Genomic DNA, 17,333 nt, shown 5'->3' with positions numbered 1-17,333 from the left:
TAATATCTCTGGGGAAAAAAACGTTTAAAATATATAAATATTTTATGGAAAGTGAGATACCTACTCAGTTGCACGTTTGAATGCGTTCAACTGAAATGTATCTTCCGCATTAAACCCCACCCTTCTGAATCAGAGGTGTGAGTTCTGCGTCCCTCGTCATCGGCGCCCGGGGAACAGATATTGTTGGGGGTTAACTGCCTTGCTCAAGGGCAGAATGGCAGATTTTTCCACCTGGCCGGCTCGGGGATTCGAACCTGCGACTTTTTGGTTACTGGCCTAAAGCTCTTAACCGCTATGGTGGTATGCTACCTAAACATTGAGTTTTTAAATCGACTAGATTACTATCTAATCTGACTGAACAGGGTGTATATTAAATGTTACATCACATATGGTGAGTTGCGTAAAAATATATGTATAGGAAGCTGTCAAACCATACAGTCGTTGTGTCAAACCTTGAACACGTTGTAGCCTATTTTTCACAATGGCGCCATCGTGCGTTGAAATGACCCAAAAGGAAAGGAAGTACATCAATGACATCATATCCCTCAATATTGGTAAGCTTTTTTCACCTTGGAGGTGTCAAAGCAATATTACTATCTGTGTGGACAGGATAAGATTAGATCAACCAGAGGTAGACTGAGCTACACAATGTACAAAACCCCTGAGTGTCTGGCTTTTAATAAAAGTGATTCGTTAATTTGATTTGAAATTAGAATGGTGAAGAAACATTTCAGGTATCTCTCTAGAATATGAAGTCATACAATACATTATATTTGACACACTTTATTCATACAAATACAGAAATACAATTGCTATAAGCTACTGTAACTCCAACATTATCACCAAGAAAGAACCCTTAACGGCAAATATGTTTGATGTTATACATAAAAAAGGCAATGGAATTCAGAAGCAAAAGGAAATCACACACAGACATATACATACTGGATTTACAAAAGGAAAGGATTCTAAATTAAAATTGATATGACAAACTGACATCAAGAATTCTTATTTTTTTTTGTATTAGAACATGGAGGTGTGTCTTTAAAAACATATCACATAAGAATTTATGGTTATTATTTCAATGTATAATATTTAGTTCCATATCAGAAATGGTTTAGGATATTCAGACCTACACTTGTATAGAATTTGGCAAACCTTGTTTGATATTTAAATTGTAATGGACACCATGGCACCAATGTTTGTAATGGAATGTTTGGGGCCAAGATGGAGGACAGTTTGCTAGCCAGACTTGGTTTGTATAACAGGTTGACGTTTATTGTTATGTGTCTTGTCCTAGAGGCAGAACTGAGCGATTTCCTCATAGGCCTGCTGCAAAGTCAAATTGGACTTATTGTAAAAATTCATGAAAACAAAAATGAATTTAAGTTTAGGGTTAGCCATTAGCTAGGGTTAGCAGTGTGGTTGGGTTAGGATTAAAATCAGATTTTATGACTTTGTGGCTGTGCCAGCTAGTGACCACTGCAGAGCAGAGCTGCCTCCAGAACAAGATTCATGACGGAAAACGCTAACCTGCATCTTTATACCTATGGCTCTGGTCTAGATATCTGCCCTCTTCTCTCAATAATACAGCTCTTGGTCCCACCAACCTGTGAGAGGGGAATGGAAATAATCAGAATTAGGGCGGACTACTGCAAGGAATGGATGGATAGATGGATGGATGGGTAGGTGAATGGATGGATAGATGGATGATAAATAGATGGATGGATGGGAAGGTGAATGGATGGATAGATGGATGATAAATAGATGGATGGATGGGGAGGTGAATGGATGGATAAGACAGAAGCAAGCAAGGCTACTTACTTCCTGGATGTCTTCTGACCCCCAGCTTTCTGATCTCGTCATAGACAAAGATTAGAATTCCGTATGGGATTGGAACAAACCACCATTGGCCCCTGTAAGGGGGAGTTACACGCATGAACAAACCAACATGAAAGCCATCAAAACAATGACAGAGAAGATGAATCGATAATCATTCAAGTCAAACAGAGTGTAACAGTACCTAATGGGCATGAAGTTGAAAATGTTTGGCATCCCTGGGCAGTAGCACAGCAGGTTACCCAGTAACAGCTGGAAGACGATGGCACTCACTAGCACCTTGTTCCTGCACACAAACAGAAAACACGGAGGATGGTCAAACAATGTTTTATAAGTCCCATCAAGATTGATACATCCTAAGTTATTTTGTTGGAAGCCTTCTCTGCCACTACGATGAACGATGCATAACATGGAGTATATGATTGTATGTAGGGAGTAAGAGACATTTGTTCCATGCAGTCAACATCCACAGACCTAAAGAAGCCCTGCTGGAAGATGGACAGACGGCGAGTTTTCCTGATCAACACGTCAGCGATCTGGCAGATCTCAATACTGATGAAGAAGACAGTGTAGCAGGTGTACTGCTGATACAGACGCTGGGCGTATGTCTGCAGAACAGAGAAGACAGGAGATTTTCAATAGACATTTCCAGGAGTTACAGGTAAGTGAGGGCGCTGTAAAGCTACACGCACTTGTACAGTACTGGCCATAAGACACACACACACAAATCCCCTCCTGGCCATATCTATCTTACAGTAAGCCACACACTCACCCACTCCTGGCCATATCTATCCTACAGTAAGCCACACACACTCAACCCCTCCTGGCCATATCTATCCTACAGTAAGCCTCACACACTCAACCCCTCCTGGCCATATCTATCCTACAGTAAGCCACACACACTCACTCCTCGCCATATCTATCCTACAGTAAGCCACACACACTCAACCCCTCCTGGCCATATTTATCCTACAGTAAGCCACATACACTCTCCCACTCCTGGCCATGTCTATCCTACAGTAAGCCACACACACTCACTCCTCGCCATATCTATCCCATACTAAGCCACACACACTCAACACTCCTGGCCATATCTATCCTACCTTAAGCCACACACACTCACCCACTCCTGGCCATAGCTGTCCTGCAGGTCCTGCAGATGGACGTTCTCCCAGTGGGACCTGAGCCCCACACACAGCAGAGGATACCAGCCCTCCTGGGCCATCGCTGTAAAGTAGTCTGTGAAACCAGCGAAAGACTGGATCGCTCCTGAATAAGGGGAGAGGGGGAGAGATAAATCAAAATAGAGGGAGGGAGGAGAAAATTGGACATGAAAAATGTACTAATAGACTATTTGTAGGTTATCACCTTGAATATTGGTCAATAAATCATTCAGCTTCAAGGATCAATTGGACTCAAAGGGCCGAGTGAAATAGAAAGGCCTTTTCCAGACATTTACACACTACAGGAGCAGACATGAACCCTCACCAATCTGGAAGTAGGAGTAGGCAGCCAGAGATTCGTTCACCAACCTATCCTTACGTGGGTTCCTGGGTTTCAGATGCATAATATCACTCTCTGCCTTCTCATAGGCCAGAGACACTGAGGGAAACTGTAGGATAGAAGAAGGATAATCGGCATCATTCTAGAATGGTCTTATAGTGCAGGGGGATGAGGGGTGAGGAAGAGGAGGAGACTCACAATGTCAGTGGCCAGCTCAATCATGAGGATGGTGATGCAGCCCAATGGCAGAGGAACACTGACAGTGATGTAGATGAGGTAGGGTGTGAGCTCCGGAATGTTCTTGGTCAGTGTGTACGCAATGGATTTCTTCAGGTTGTCAAAGATCAGACGACCTTGGTGTCAGATATGGTCAAAATCAATCCCTCAATATCAGTATTACTTAATATCATGAAGGCTTAACTTTGTGAAACCAAATAATGGTTCACAGGATACATTTAAATTGTAATCAGCCTGTTAAAATGTCTATTGTTGTGTTTTGCGATTTGCTAAGACACTCTCACTTACCCTGCTCCACCCCTGTGACGATGGAGGCAAAGTTGTCATCCAGCAGAATCATGTCAGCTGCATTCTTAGCTGCATCAGAGCCAGCTATGCCCATGGCAATACCAATGTCTGCCTTTTTCAATGCAGGGGAGTCGTTCACCCCATCGCCTGTCACAGCCACAATGGAGCCCTTAGTGAGAGAGAACGTGAGAGAGTGAGAGAGAAAGAGAGGGGAGGAGAAGGTTTGAGAGAGATAACATGACAAAAAAGCCAAACCAAAAAGCCAAACCAAAAACCTCTCTGGAATGCAGTGTGACTAAAGACTTGGTATATGTGTGTGTGTGTGTGGGGGGGGCTCACCAGGCGCTGACAGCTCTCCACGATGATGAGTTTCTGCTGGGGGGAGGTGCGGGCGAACACCATTTCAGGGTGACTCCTCAACGCTTCGTCCAGCTCTTCACTGCTCATGTCCTTCAGCTGACCACCACTGATCACACAGGCACGGGCATCCCTGAAGACCACATAGAATAGTTTAGAATATGATAGAATAGAATATACATGTCTAATCCACTTACTTGATATACAAACTCTGTATAAATAGTCAAATCTGTCACAGGAGATTCATCAACCACAGTGAGAGTCAGAATCCTAACCCTGCCAGACCGTGTTGGTGTTGGAGAACAAGACCCACCTCCTGTTGACCTGCTCCACTGGAATGTGTTTCCTGGTAGCAATGTCCTCTACTGTCTCACTGCCCTCTGTGATGATGCCAACGTTGGCAGCGATGGCTCTGGCCGTGATCGGGTGGTCACCCGTCACCATGACTACCTGAGGGAGTTCACAGTTGAATGAGTTGATATAGGTTGACGTGAGACTGTGATGGCCTGTTACCTTGTATAAGCTACAGTGCCTTGCGAAAGTATTCACCCCCCTTGGTATTTTTTCTATTTTGTTGCCTTACAACCTGGAATTTTGGGGGGTTTGTATAATTTGATTTACACAGCATGCCTACAACTTTGAAGATGCAACATATTTTTTATTGTGAAACAAACAAGTAATAAGACAAAAAAACTGAAAACTTGAGCGTGCATAACTATTCACCCGTCCAAAGTCAATACTTTGTAGAGCCACCTTTGCAGCAATTACAGCTGCAAGTCTCTTGGTATATGTCTCTATAAGCTTGGCACATCTAGCCACTGGGATTTTTGCCCATTCTTCAAGGCTAAACTGTTCCAGCTCCTTCAAGTTGGATAGGTTCCTGTTGGTGTACAGCAATCTTTAAGTCATACCACAGATTCTCAATTGGATTGAGGTCTGTGCTTTGACTAGGCCATTTCAAGACATTTAAATGTTTCCTCTTAAACCACTCAGGTGTTGCTTGCTTTAGCAGTATGCTTAGGGTCATTGTCCTGCTGGAAGGCGAACCTCCATCCCAGTCTCAAATCTCTGAAAGACTGAAACAGGTTTCCCTCAAGAATTTCCCTGTATTTAGCGCCATCCATCATTCCTTCAATTATGACTAGCTTCCCAGTCCCTGCCGATGAAAAACATCCCCACAGCATGATGATGCCACCACCATGCTTCACTGTGGGGATGATGTTCTCGGGGTGATGAGAGGTGTTGGGTTTGTGCCAGACATACCGTTTTCCTTGATGACCAAAACACTACATTTTTGTCTCATCTGACGAGAGTACCTTCTTCCATATGTTTGAGGAGTCTCCCACATGCCTTCTGGCGAACACCAAAAGTGTTTGCCTTTTTTTTTCATTAAGCATGGGCTTTTTTCTGGCAATTCTTCTGTAAAGCCCAGCTCTGTGGAGTGTACGGCTTAAAGTGATCCTATGGACAGATACTCCAATCTCCGCTGTGCAGCTTTGCAGCTCCTTCAAGGTTATCATTGGTCTGCTTGTTGCCTCTCTGATTAATGGCCTCCTGCCTGGTCCGTGAGTTTTGGTGGGCGGTCCTCACTTGGCAGGTGTGTTGAGGTGCCATATTCTTTCCATTTTTTAGTAATGGTTTTAATAATGATGCTCTGTGGGATGTTCAAAGTTTCAGATATTGTTTTATAACCCAACCCTGATCTGTACTTCTCCACAACTTTGTCCCTGACCTGTTTGGAGCGCTCCTTGGTCTTCATGGTGCCGCTTGCTTGGTGGTGCCCCTTGCTTAGTGATGTTGCAGACTCTGGGGCCTTTCAGAACAGGTGTATCTATACTGAGATCATGTGACAGATCATGTGACATTTAGATTGCATACAGGTGGACTTTATTTAATAATTATGTGACTTCTGAAGGTGATTGGTTGCACCAAATCTTATTCAGGGGCTTCATAGCAAAGGGGGTGAATAAATATGCACGCACCACTTTTCTGTTTTTGTTTTTTGTTTTTTTGAAACAAGTAATTTTTTTTCATTTCACTTCACCAATTTGGACTATTTTGTGTATGTCCATTACATGAAATCCAAATAAAAATCTATTTAAATTACATGTTGTAATGCAACAAAATAGGAAAAACGCCAGGGGTGGTGAATACTTTTGCTAGGCACTGTACGTTCTAACTCTCTCTCTCCATTTTTCTATTTCTGTCTTTCTCCTTTGCCCGAACTCTCCCCCATTTTATCCTCGTACCCTTATTCCAGCCGTGCGGCACTTCATGACAGCGTCAGGCACAGTGGCGCGGGGCGGGTCGATCATGGAGATGAGTCCAGCGAAACACAAACCAGACGTGGTGAAGTTCATCTCATCAGAGTCAAACTTGTAACCACGAGGGAACTCATTCTCATTTAGATAGATGTGACAGAAACCTGGAGATAAATGTTTGGACAGATTGGAGGGGTTAGTGGGTATTTATGGGCCCAAAGAAGAGATACCATTTTCTCCCTGATAGCTTATAAAGCTTCTGTGGTACTATCTTGTATTTTCTAGATGTGACTTTTCTCCCCTCATCCTCTCTTGTAGTCAATTGATCCTGTTGCTTTTCTCTCTTGGCTTGTTCCTTCAACCTTCGTGCATGGTTTCCTATAGCCTTGTACGGTCCCTTACCAGTGTTGGGGAAGCTACTCTGAAAATATTGTTTACCAAGCTACAAAATAATACAAGTTAAGCTACACTAAAGCCACCATAAAAAACTGTTTACTTAACTAAAGTTACTTAGAAAGTAATTAATGTCGTGATAACCTCTTTGTGATAAATTATCATATCTAAATCTGAAATGTCATAGACTACAAATTGCAAGAACAGTTCACTTTGCAGTCAGATGTTAACAGAATGTGTCATTTAACCTATTAAACACAAAATATTTGGCAGGTCTGATGCTGAAAAAGAAAGGACATGTTTGCCTACTTCTCCCATATTTTATTTTAGCCAAAAAGGTACGGTGTAGTTCCAGTAGTTAGCTAAAAAGCTACATGGCCCAAAAAGTAACACTAAAAAAGTAAAACTACTGAAAACACTTCCAAGATTTGAATATAGTTCAACTACCACCAAGTTACTGCAAAATGTAGTTCAATTACTAGTTGAATTACATGTAGTTCACTATTCCCAAACACTGTCCCTTACCCAGCACTCTCTCCCCCAGGCTCCCCAAGTCCATGTATGCGGTCTGGAAGGCCTCTCTCCACTGTTCATCCAGGGGCATCTCCTGGCCCTTGATCAGGATGGTGGAACAGCGCTCCAAGATCCTCTCTGGCGCCCCCTTCATCACCAGCAGGTAGCGCAAGTCCATGGGGTCCTCCAACTCATGCACTGACAGCTACTCGCCACCGGGGGGAGACAGTACGATTCAAACACAAATAGCTCATTCTGGTCATGCCATTAAAGTATTTCTCATAGTCACATAATACACCTATACAACATATGGTAGATTATATAAACCCTTTCTCCAGACTGACTTGAAATCAGATCAGAAAATCAGGCCTCTTACCTGGAACTTGTTGGTGGAGTTGAATGGTACTTCAACAACTTTTTTGAATCGCTCCCTGTATTCCATCATGTTCCCTATGGCCAGCTCAGTGAACTTCAGCAGAGCCGTCTCTGAGGCGTCGCCCACCACTATTCTCTGTTGCACATAGGTGCATTGGAATAAAGGTAACTCATAAATCATATAGTTTTTCATTGATGCTGTGTCTGTGAATGAATGTGTCTGCCAATCTGTGTGTTGAGGTTGGTGTCTATCTGCTCACCCTAGGTATAGGCAGAGACTCCTGGTTGGGTTTGAAGATGGCCCGGTTACAGAGTCCTGCCACTCTTGCCAACGATCGCCATGTCTCGGATGATTGGTCAAAGCTCTGACCTGATTGGTCCTCTGTGGTGTCTGCGGCATGGATCACATTGTCGAACCACAGGTGGGCCACGGTCATCCTGTTCTGGGTCAGAGTGCCTGTCTTGTCAGAGCAGATGACCGAGGTGGAGCCCAGTGTCTCCACAGCCTCCAGGTTCTTCACCACACAGTTCTTTCTGGCCAGACGCTTGGCCGTCAGCGACAGACACACCTGGGGGGAGAGAGAGGGAGATGGTTGATGAAAACTGCTAATAACCAACTTGATATAGGTCTAGACAGACCAGAGCCTCATTGTTGACTCACAGTGACAGTAGCCAGCAGCCCCTCAGGTACATAGGCCACGACGATGGCCATGAAGAAGATCATAGCCTCCAAGAAGGCATAGCCGATAAACATGGCCACCACGAAGAAGGTGAAGCCAAAGAAGATGGCCAGCCCAGCAATGATGTCAACAAAGTGCTCAATCTCTATGGCAATTGGCGTCTTCTCATTGCCTACGCCTGACGCCAAGCTGGCAATGCGGCCAATGATGGTGCGGTCACCCGTGTTGATGACCGTTCCTGTGGCCACTCCTGGTTGGTTGCCAAGAACAGGAAAGGGGATTTTAGATTACATTATGAGTATAATGTTGATGTTTTTGCAAATTTGAGTTTCTGTGTGAATCTTTTCTGTGTGCGATTGTATAAGGGGTGTGTCAGTCAAAGGAAGCTGGTGGTGGAATCAATGGAACCAATACTACCAAACACAGCAACATGCTTGACTCCGTTCCATTTACACCATTTCAGCCATTAAAATGAGCCCATCTTCCTATAGCTCCTCCCACCAACCTCCTCTGGTGTCCTTCTGTAGTACCTTTCAGGCAGTGGTGGCAGTGTGTATGTGTAGGTGTGTGTTCATGTGCGTGTGTTTAGGTAGCACAGGAGGTTGGTGGCACCTTAATTGGGGAGGATGGGCTCATCATCCGGAATAAATGGAATGGTGTCTAACTCATCAAACACATTGTTTCCATATGTTTGATGCAATTCCATTTACTCCATTCCAGCCATTATTATGAGCCGTCCTCCCCTCAGCAGCCTCCGGTGATGTGTCTACCTTCCAGGCAGGTGGTGGAGAAGAAGGCAATGTTCTTGGTCTCTAGGGGGTTCTCGTGGGTACACTCCGGGGTTTTGCTCTGGGGCTCTGACTCTCCTGTCAGGGATGAGTTATCCACCTGGAGAGGATGAGAAGATCAAGGAACTGACAGGGTTATAACATATGAAACCAACCAGGGTTCAAGCCCGGGTCTTCTGCATAACCTAACCCTAACCCTAACTCTAGCTTCATGCCAACACCCCGGGTCAACCGTAAACCTAACCCTAACTCTAGCTTCATGTCCACATCCTGGATCAACCCTAATCCTAGCTTCAGCCCTAACTCTAACTATAACCCTAACACTAATCCTAACCGGAATCCTAGCTCTATGTTCACATTCCTGCTCAACCTGTATCAACACCCTTAGCCATTACTTCTGGGTTGAAAGTGTGTTAGTGGTCTATAATGGGAACGGATGGCCTAGTGTACCTACCTTACAGCCCTGGGCAAAGATGATGCGGATGTCAGCAGGCACGCGGTCACCACCCTTGATCTCCACCAGGTCTCCCACCACCAGGTCCATGGCATTGATCTGGTTCTTCTGCCCATCACGGATCACCAGGGCTTGCTAGAATGAGATGTTTATACCAAATCCCTGTATTTCAATGATTGATTGATGGACTGACTGCCTTGCCTCGGTGCAGTAGTGAGTGGATTATGATCAGTCTTGATGAAAGGAATATATTTGTCATGAAAGTTACAATAACAAAATAACTGTTGTATGGGTATTTAGGGCCAGGAGTTTTTCCTGGTCTGTTAATAATGTATAATGTATTTCCCTAGTTATACTGTATTCTTTAGTTATAATGTATTTCTTTAGTTATAATGTATTTCCTTAGTTATAATATATTCTTTAGTTATAATGTATTTCCTTAGTTATAATATATTCTTTAGTTATAATGTATTTCCTTAGTTATAATATATTCTTTAGTTATAATGTATTTCCTTAGTTATAATGTATTCTTTAGTTATAATGCATTTCCATATCTTTACCTGTGGCACTAGATTTTTGAAGCTGGCGATGATGTTGGTGCTCTTAAACTCTTGGTAGTAACCGAAACAGCCAGTCACCACAACAACAGTGATCAGAGTGATGGCGAGGTACAGCTGTAGACAGGTGTTGTCACAGAGAAATAGTGATGAAACAAACAGTCACATTATATTCACTCTGTAATACATGTTGTATTCGTATGTATTCCCCTTCCTTCACATACAGTATTTCCTCCTTCAGCCTCCCAGTGCAACTGTAGCCTCTCCTTCAGCCTCCCAGTGTAACTTCAGCCTCTCCTTCAGCTTCCAAGTGCAACTGTAGCCTCTCCTTCAGCCTCCCAATGTAACTAGCCTCTCCTTCACCCTCCCAATGTAACTTTAGCATCTACTTCACCCTCCCAATGTAACTTTAGCATCTATTTCACCATACCAGTGTAACTTTAGCATCTACTTCACACTCCCAATGTAACTTTAGCATCTCCTTCACCATCCCAGTGTAACTTTAGCATCTCCTTCACCCTCCCAGTGTAACTTTAGCATCTACTTCACCCTCCCAATGTAACTTTAGCATCTATTTCACCATCCCAATGTAACTTTAGCATCTACTTCACCCTCCCAATGTAACTTTAGCATCTACTTCACCCTCCCAATATAACTTTAGCATCTCTTTCACCCTCCCAGTGTAACATTAGCATCTACTTCACCCTCCCAGTGTAACATTAGTCTCCTACTCTACCTCTGCCTCCACCTCTCTCCTCCCCCTCCTCCCACCCTTCCTCTCTCCTCCCTCTTTTTCTCTCCCCGCCCCATCCTCCTCACATCGTCAAAGCAGCCAAGGGTTCCCCTGGAGAACTCGATGCCGAAAGCAATGAAGCAGATGACGGCTGCCACCCACATCAGACACTGCAGCCCTCCGGCCAGCTGGCGGGCAAACTTGACGTACTCTGGGGTCCCTTTGGGGGGCAGCAGTTCATTGGGGCCGTCCCGCTCCAGAACCTCCGCGGCTTTGCTGGAGGTCAGGCCTTGAGGGGAGGGAAGGGCGAGGGTGGAGAGAGTGAGCAAGAGGGAGAGAGGGGGCATTTACTCTATATTAACAGACAGACAGACAGACAGACAGACAGACAGACAGACAGACAGACAGACAGACAGACAGACAGACAGACAGACAGACAGACAGACAGACAGACAGACAGACAGACAGACAGACAGACAGACAGACAGACAGACAGACAGACAGACAGACAGTCAGACAGACAGACAGACAGAAACCCCATGGTAGTTTAGTTACCTTGGTTACACTGGTGGTATACCTCATCTCTAGCTCTTCTATTGTGATTTCGTGGTCATCCTGTAAAGATTGACAGACTGTTAAAGCTACAATGTATTTATGCTGCAATTCTGTCCCATTTAATTTAATTTGGCATATTCTCTCCAGCCTCTCTCCTTCTGGTCTTGTGAACCACACTCACAATGTCCATCTCCTTCTTCATGCCCTCTAGTCTATCCTTTTTCTTTATCTTCTTCTTTTTCTTCATCTTGACGTCCACCTCTCCATTCATCTCAAACATGTCGTAAGAGTCCTGGAGACAAAGAGATGACATCCTGTATCATCTTGCTAGGGGGTGAATATACAATATCCTTGATCATTGAAGGAAAATCTCATTTAATTCATGACAATTTGATCCTAGCTTTGATAAATCACATAAATGGGTCACCTACCCCTTTACTCATGGTGGAGGGCCTGCCCAAATCAATTGAAGTCCAACGCTCAGTCCTCTTTTCCCCCGAAATCTTGGAAGCGTCTTTATAGCCACTCTAGGGACTTTCCCTCACAGTAAAATCCCCAACCTCCAGAGCAGGACCAGACTGTTGGCTCAGCTTTATATACTACTGCACCACCTTCACCTTCTCTACCCGCCCCAAAATGGCAGTGTTATTTTAAGAGTAGCCAATGTCACCCCTATTAAGGTGAGTGGCAAAGCGTCCCCTACCCACTTTGGTGGCTCTTTCATATCAGTGCCAATGGCCTTGTGCGTAGGGCTTGTACCTGTCTTATCAGAATACACACGTTTCTACATTCCCTGATTAACTGTAAAGCTATCAAGAACGTCAATGCCATACCAAAGTCACAACTACTTCTTTCACTTGTGATAGGACAAATCTGTATTACATGAAGGGTGATTTTCTTCTCAACTCAGATACACATGAATTGACTGATACAATGACACTAGACAATGACTGGTTCATCCCATTCAATGACTGGTTCATCCCATTCAATGACTGGTTCATCCCATTCAATGACTGGTACAGATACAGTGCCTTGCGAAAGTATTCGGCCCCCTTGAACTTTGCGACCTTTTGCCACATTTCAGGCTTCAAACATAAAGATATAAAACTTTATTTTTTTGTGAAGAATCAACAACAAGTGGGACACAACCATGAAGTGGAACGACATTTATTGGATATTTCAAACTTTTTTAACAAATCAAAAACTGAAAAATTGGGCGTGCAAAATTATTCAGCCCCCTTAAGTTAATACTTTGTAGCGCCACCTTTTGCTGCGATTACAGCTGTAAGTCGCTTGGGGTATGTCTCTATCAGTTTTGCACATCGAGAGACTGAAATTTTTTCCCATTCCTCCTTGCAAAACAGCTCGAGCTCAGTGAGGTTGGATGGAGAGCATTTGTGAACAGCAGTTTTCAGTTCTTTCCACAGATTCTCGATTGGATTCAGGTCTGGACTTTGACTTGGCCATTCTAACACCTGGATATGTTTATTTTTGAACCATTCCATTGTAGATTTTGCTTTATGTTTTGGATCATTGTCTTGTTGGAAGACAAATCTCTGTCCCAGTCTCAGGTCTTTTGCAGACTCCATCAGGTTTTCTTCCAGAATGGTCCTGTATTTGGCTCCATCCATCTTCCCATCAATTTTAACCATCTTCCCTGTCCCTGCTGAAGAAAAGCAGGCCAAACCATGATGCTGCCACCACCATGTTTGACAGTGGGGATGGTGTGTTCAGGGTGATGAGCTGTGTTGCTTTTACGCCAAACATAACGTTTTGCATTGTTGCCAAAAAGTTCAATTTTGGTTTCATCTGACCAGAGCACCTTCTTCCACATGTTTGGTGTATCTCCCAGGTGGCTTGTGGCAAACTTTAAACAACACTTTTTATGGATATCTTTAAGAAATGGCTTTCTTCTTGCCACTCTTCCATAAAGGCCAGATTTGTGCAATATATGACTGATTGTTGTCCTATGGACAGAGTCTCCCACCTCAGCTGTAGATCTCTGCAGTTCATCCAGAGTGATCATGGGCCTCTTGGCTGCATCTCTGATCAGTCTTCTCCTTGTATGAGCTGAAAGTTTAGAGGGACGGCCAGGTCTTGGTAGATTTGCAGTGGTCTGATACTCCTTCCATTTCAATATTATCGCTTGCACAGTGCTCCTTGGGATGTTTAAAGCTTGGGAAATCTTTTTGTATCCAAATCCGGCTTTAAACTTCTTCACAACAGTATCTCGGACCTGCCTGGTGTGTTCCTTGTTCTTCATGATGCTCTCTGCGCTTTTAACGGACCTCTGAGACTATCACAGTGCAGGTGCATTTATACGGAGACTTGATTACACACAGGTGGATTGTATTTACCATCATTAGTCATTTAGGTCAACATTGGATCATACAGAGATCCTCACTGAACTTCTGGAGAGAGTTTGCTGCACTGAAAGTAAAGGGGCTGAATAATTTTGCACGCCCAATTTTTCAGTTTTTGATTTGTTAAAAACGTTTGAAATATCCAATAAATGTCGTTCCACTTCATGATTGTGTCCCACTTGTTGTTGATTCTTCACAAAAAAATACAGTTTTATATCTTTATGTTTGAAGCCTGAAATGTGGCAAAAGGTCGCAAAGTTCAAGGGGGCCGAATACTTTCGCAAGGCACTGTATATAAGACATTAATTGAATGAAACACATCTAGTGAAAAGTAGATTCAAATGCCTTGTCTATACTATAGTTCATTATCTGCCCCAGGAGGGCCTAACTTACAGTATATATCGGTGTAAAAAAATGTAATTGTCAATTCAAATAAAATACAGTCGGTATGGTCATGCCAGGCCTGTAAGTGTTTAGAAATGGAGACTGTTTTTCTACATTTCCTGTTCAGGGTCGTGTGAGAACCCCTTATCAGTGAAAGAGTGTGTAAATACTTATTTGTGCCTCAGACTGCTGAAAGGTGTGATGGTGGCACACTCCACATTGGCGTCACTGCTGCGTCATCTGCCCTTATAAGGAAAAGACAGTTGAACATTAAAAGCAAATTGACACTCACAACCTCTTTTGTACTGCACCATGTTCCCATCACAAAGACACCAGTGGGCAGGAGATGAACTGACATAATACTGTTATTACTGTTATTGAACTAAGTGTTAAGTGAAATAATGTTTATTCAACGGCAATATCCATTCAACAGTGAATTCTATCATCTGCCAATTTATTAATAATTTTCCATCATGTTTGTAAGACACATACTGTAAGCACCCTGAACAGGTGATTTTTATAACTAACCCAAGTTAGACCAGAGCCTGTTGTTTCCAATGGGAGCAAATTAATCATTGGGGCAGAACAAGCAAGGAGGTGGGCAGAGCCAAGCATGAGCTAGTGAGATCCTATTGGCGCATTCTGGCATTTATTTGCATATTTCCCCTAGGGAATGCCTGCTCTGTGAAGTGCGCACGTGTAATAACTCCATTCGGCCTTGCACTCCTTCTAAACAACACCATTTTTAGAAACTTTGGCAAAGGGTAAAGTCTACAAAATGCAATCCACTATGTTTGTTACAGATTGTTACAGAAAAATGTATGAAGAGTAAATGTTTCATCGACAGTGGCATGTTTTCATGGATGCCAAGAGAAACCAGGCTTCCGAAAAAAATGCACCAATAAAACAATATATATATAATAAATTATATTTTGTCTCTATGTTTCATAATTTTCCTTCAATTCTCAAGAGGCTGAATGTATCTCACAGGAGAAAGCATCCGAGCGAGCGAAACAATGCCCCTCTGACTCTCTAACTGTTGGCCATCTATCTGATGCTGTCTGGTCTAAACGAATATAAAATTGTTGCCACCCGTAGCATTGAAGGCAAGGGAAGCCAGCGAGCATTTGGCCTCCCGAGAAAAGTAGAAAAAAATGTGTCAATCAGTGTTGAGCTAAACTGAGCGAGCTCAACTGTGAATGGTCCTGGCACACCAACAAAAAAATGTAATGGGAAGCCAGCTTGGATTTTGACGTCACTCCTATCAAATCCCGTTGAGAGCATACGTCATTGTCAGAAAAATTTGAATAGTTGAATCTGGTTTTGTTGCTGTAATCCGGAGGCTAGCTAGCTAGCTAGCTAAAATGGACCCTTTCCTAAATTAGCCATTGATGGAGATAGGGATTTGGACTTGTGATGTTACTTAATTCTCTGTGCTGGCCAATGATTATAAGCAACTCCGATCCAACCATTAATTCATACATTGTTGTGCCTCTGCCCTGAGAGGATGCAAGTTCAATATGTAGCTAGATGTAGAAGGCTAATGTTAACTACCTAACGCTGCCCATGAATGGAAGTCAGGCTAGCAAGCAAGCATTTTAGCCAGGTAGCCTAGGACAACAAAAAATAAAAGCATGTACTGTATGACAGAGTGATAGAAAGTTTCGCCAACATGAAAGAGAGGAGGATTGCAATGGTGTTTCTCTACAAGTGCAGTAGTTTCTACTTGCACGAACACGCACGCACGCACACAGAAATCAGAACCATGGACAGCCACATCTTAGTTAGCTTACCTTGATTGAACTAAATTGTTTTAGGTATATATTAGTTGTTGCTGTATTAGACTAAGCAGAGGTGATTTGATGATGTTGAAATTATGAAGTTGAAATGGTACTGGAATAGGGTAAGCAGCTCCTGTTTTCCTGTTTTTGTGACTTGTGGTAACTCTCTGTGGTTCTAAATCAATAGTTGTTTAGTGGTCTGAACTTGCTTGACCATGCTCTAGGTCATGTAACTGTCTGTTACATGCAATATGCTTTGTGGACTTCCCCAGAGATTTTACCCACACACTGCTGCTGTTCATCGATGTAGAAAATGTGCAAAATGTAAGCAAAGATCCATCTAGCTCCATCATATCACACTGTCAGCCACTGGGCTTCTTCTTGTTACCATATTTGGTAGTAAGTGGAAACGCCAACCGGATGCTTCACATTTATATGTCCGGTGAAATTTCTGGGTCTTTAGAACGACATGAAACAACATGGAGTTGCTTTCAAACAGGACACTAGCGTCCTAATCTCAGTAAGGTAGAGTGGGCTGGAGCTGGAATGTGTTCTAGTTTACAAGTCCGAGATATAAAAATAAACTGCTCTGAGTGGAGTGCCCACCGCTTGGAACACACTTACACCAATCACTTTAATAGCTGCATGGCTTGGATAAATGCACAAACTGGTCCTGTGACAATACAGAATTGTGAGTAGAGTTTAATATATTTAAATACAATGTACTATATGCAAACACATTAAAAAACAAGTTCTGTGAAATGTAGGCTTTTCACTAATAGGTGAGCACATTCACCTAAAGTTTCACCTAAAGTGAAATGGTCAGAATATCCTGGCTAAGGTGGTGGTGACCCCTCCCATGCAGACCTTTTGTGAGTGTGATGTTAACTCGGGGGCGGCAGGGCAGCCTAGTGGTTAGAGCGTTGGACTAGTAACCGAAAGGTTGCAAGCTCATATCCCCGAGCTGACAAGGTACAAATCTGTCGTTCTGAACAGGCAGTTAACCCGCTGTCATTGAAACTAAGAATTTATTCTTAACTGACTTGCCTAGTTATAAAGTGGGGACTCCTTTAGCCTGCATACTGTGGGTAAACACACTTACAGTAGGACCTGGGCCTGAGTTTGTAAGTCTACCAGGCACTTTGTCCTGCTATCTGATCACAGAGGTTGTGTTATCACTAACTGAGAGAGCATAAACATATAATGTTTTAAATGTCTCTATTTTTGAAGCTTTTGTGAGTGTAATGTTAACTGGTAATTTCTGATTGTTTATAA

At 43.2% G+C, this 17,333-nt stretch overlaps 1 protein-coding gene across 1 annotated transcript; it reads right to left on the bottom strand.

Moving 5' to 3' along the window:
* Positions 1-767: 767 nt before the first annotated feature.
* On the bottom strand, positions 768-12,124 carry LOC112227190 (potassium-transporting ATPase alpha chain 1-like). The gene is made up of 22 exons (XM_042309649.1): positions 11,962-12,124; positions 11,712-11,822; positions 11,531-11,590; positions 11,062-11,265; positions 10,246-10,359; positions 9,686-9,820; positions 9,214-9,331; positions 8,425-8,693; positions 8,024-8,332; positions 7,765-7,899; positions 7,401-7,593; positions 6,471-6,646; positions 4,535-4,671; positions 4,204-4,354; positions 3,865-4,033; positions 3,538-3,692; positions 3,325-3,448; positions 2,960-3,105; positions 2,311-2,444; positions 2,021-2,122; positions 1,822-1,913; positions 768-1,607 (listed from the first exon to the last, which is right to left on the bottom strand). The coding sequence occupies exons 1-22, from the start codon at positions 11,971-11,973 to the stop codon at positions 1,579-1,581; spliced, it is 3,075 nt and encodes a 1,024-aa protein (XP_042165583.1). The 5' UTR covers positions 11,974-12,124; the 3' UTR covers positions 768-1,578.
* Between the last annotated feature and the right edge of the window lie 5,209 nt (positions 12,125-17,333).

The sequence above is a fragment of the Oncorhynchus tshawytscha genome, linkage group LG03, assembly GCF_018296145.1.
Source record: "Oncorhynchus tshawytscha isolate Ot180627B linkage group LG03, Otsh_v2.0, whole genome shotgun sequence".
Taxonomy (NCBI): domain Eukaryota; kingdom Metazoa; phylum Chordata; class Actinopteri; order Salmoniformes; family Salmonidae; genus Oncorhynchus; species Oncorhynchus tshawytscha.
Note: the sequence above shows the minus strand (reverse complement) of the source record. Positions and strands in the feature narration are given on the sequence as shown.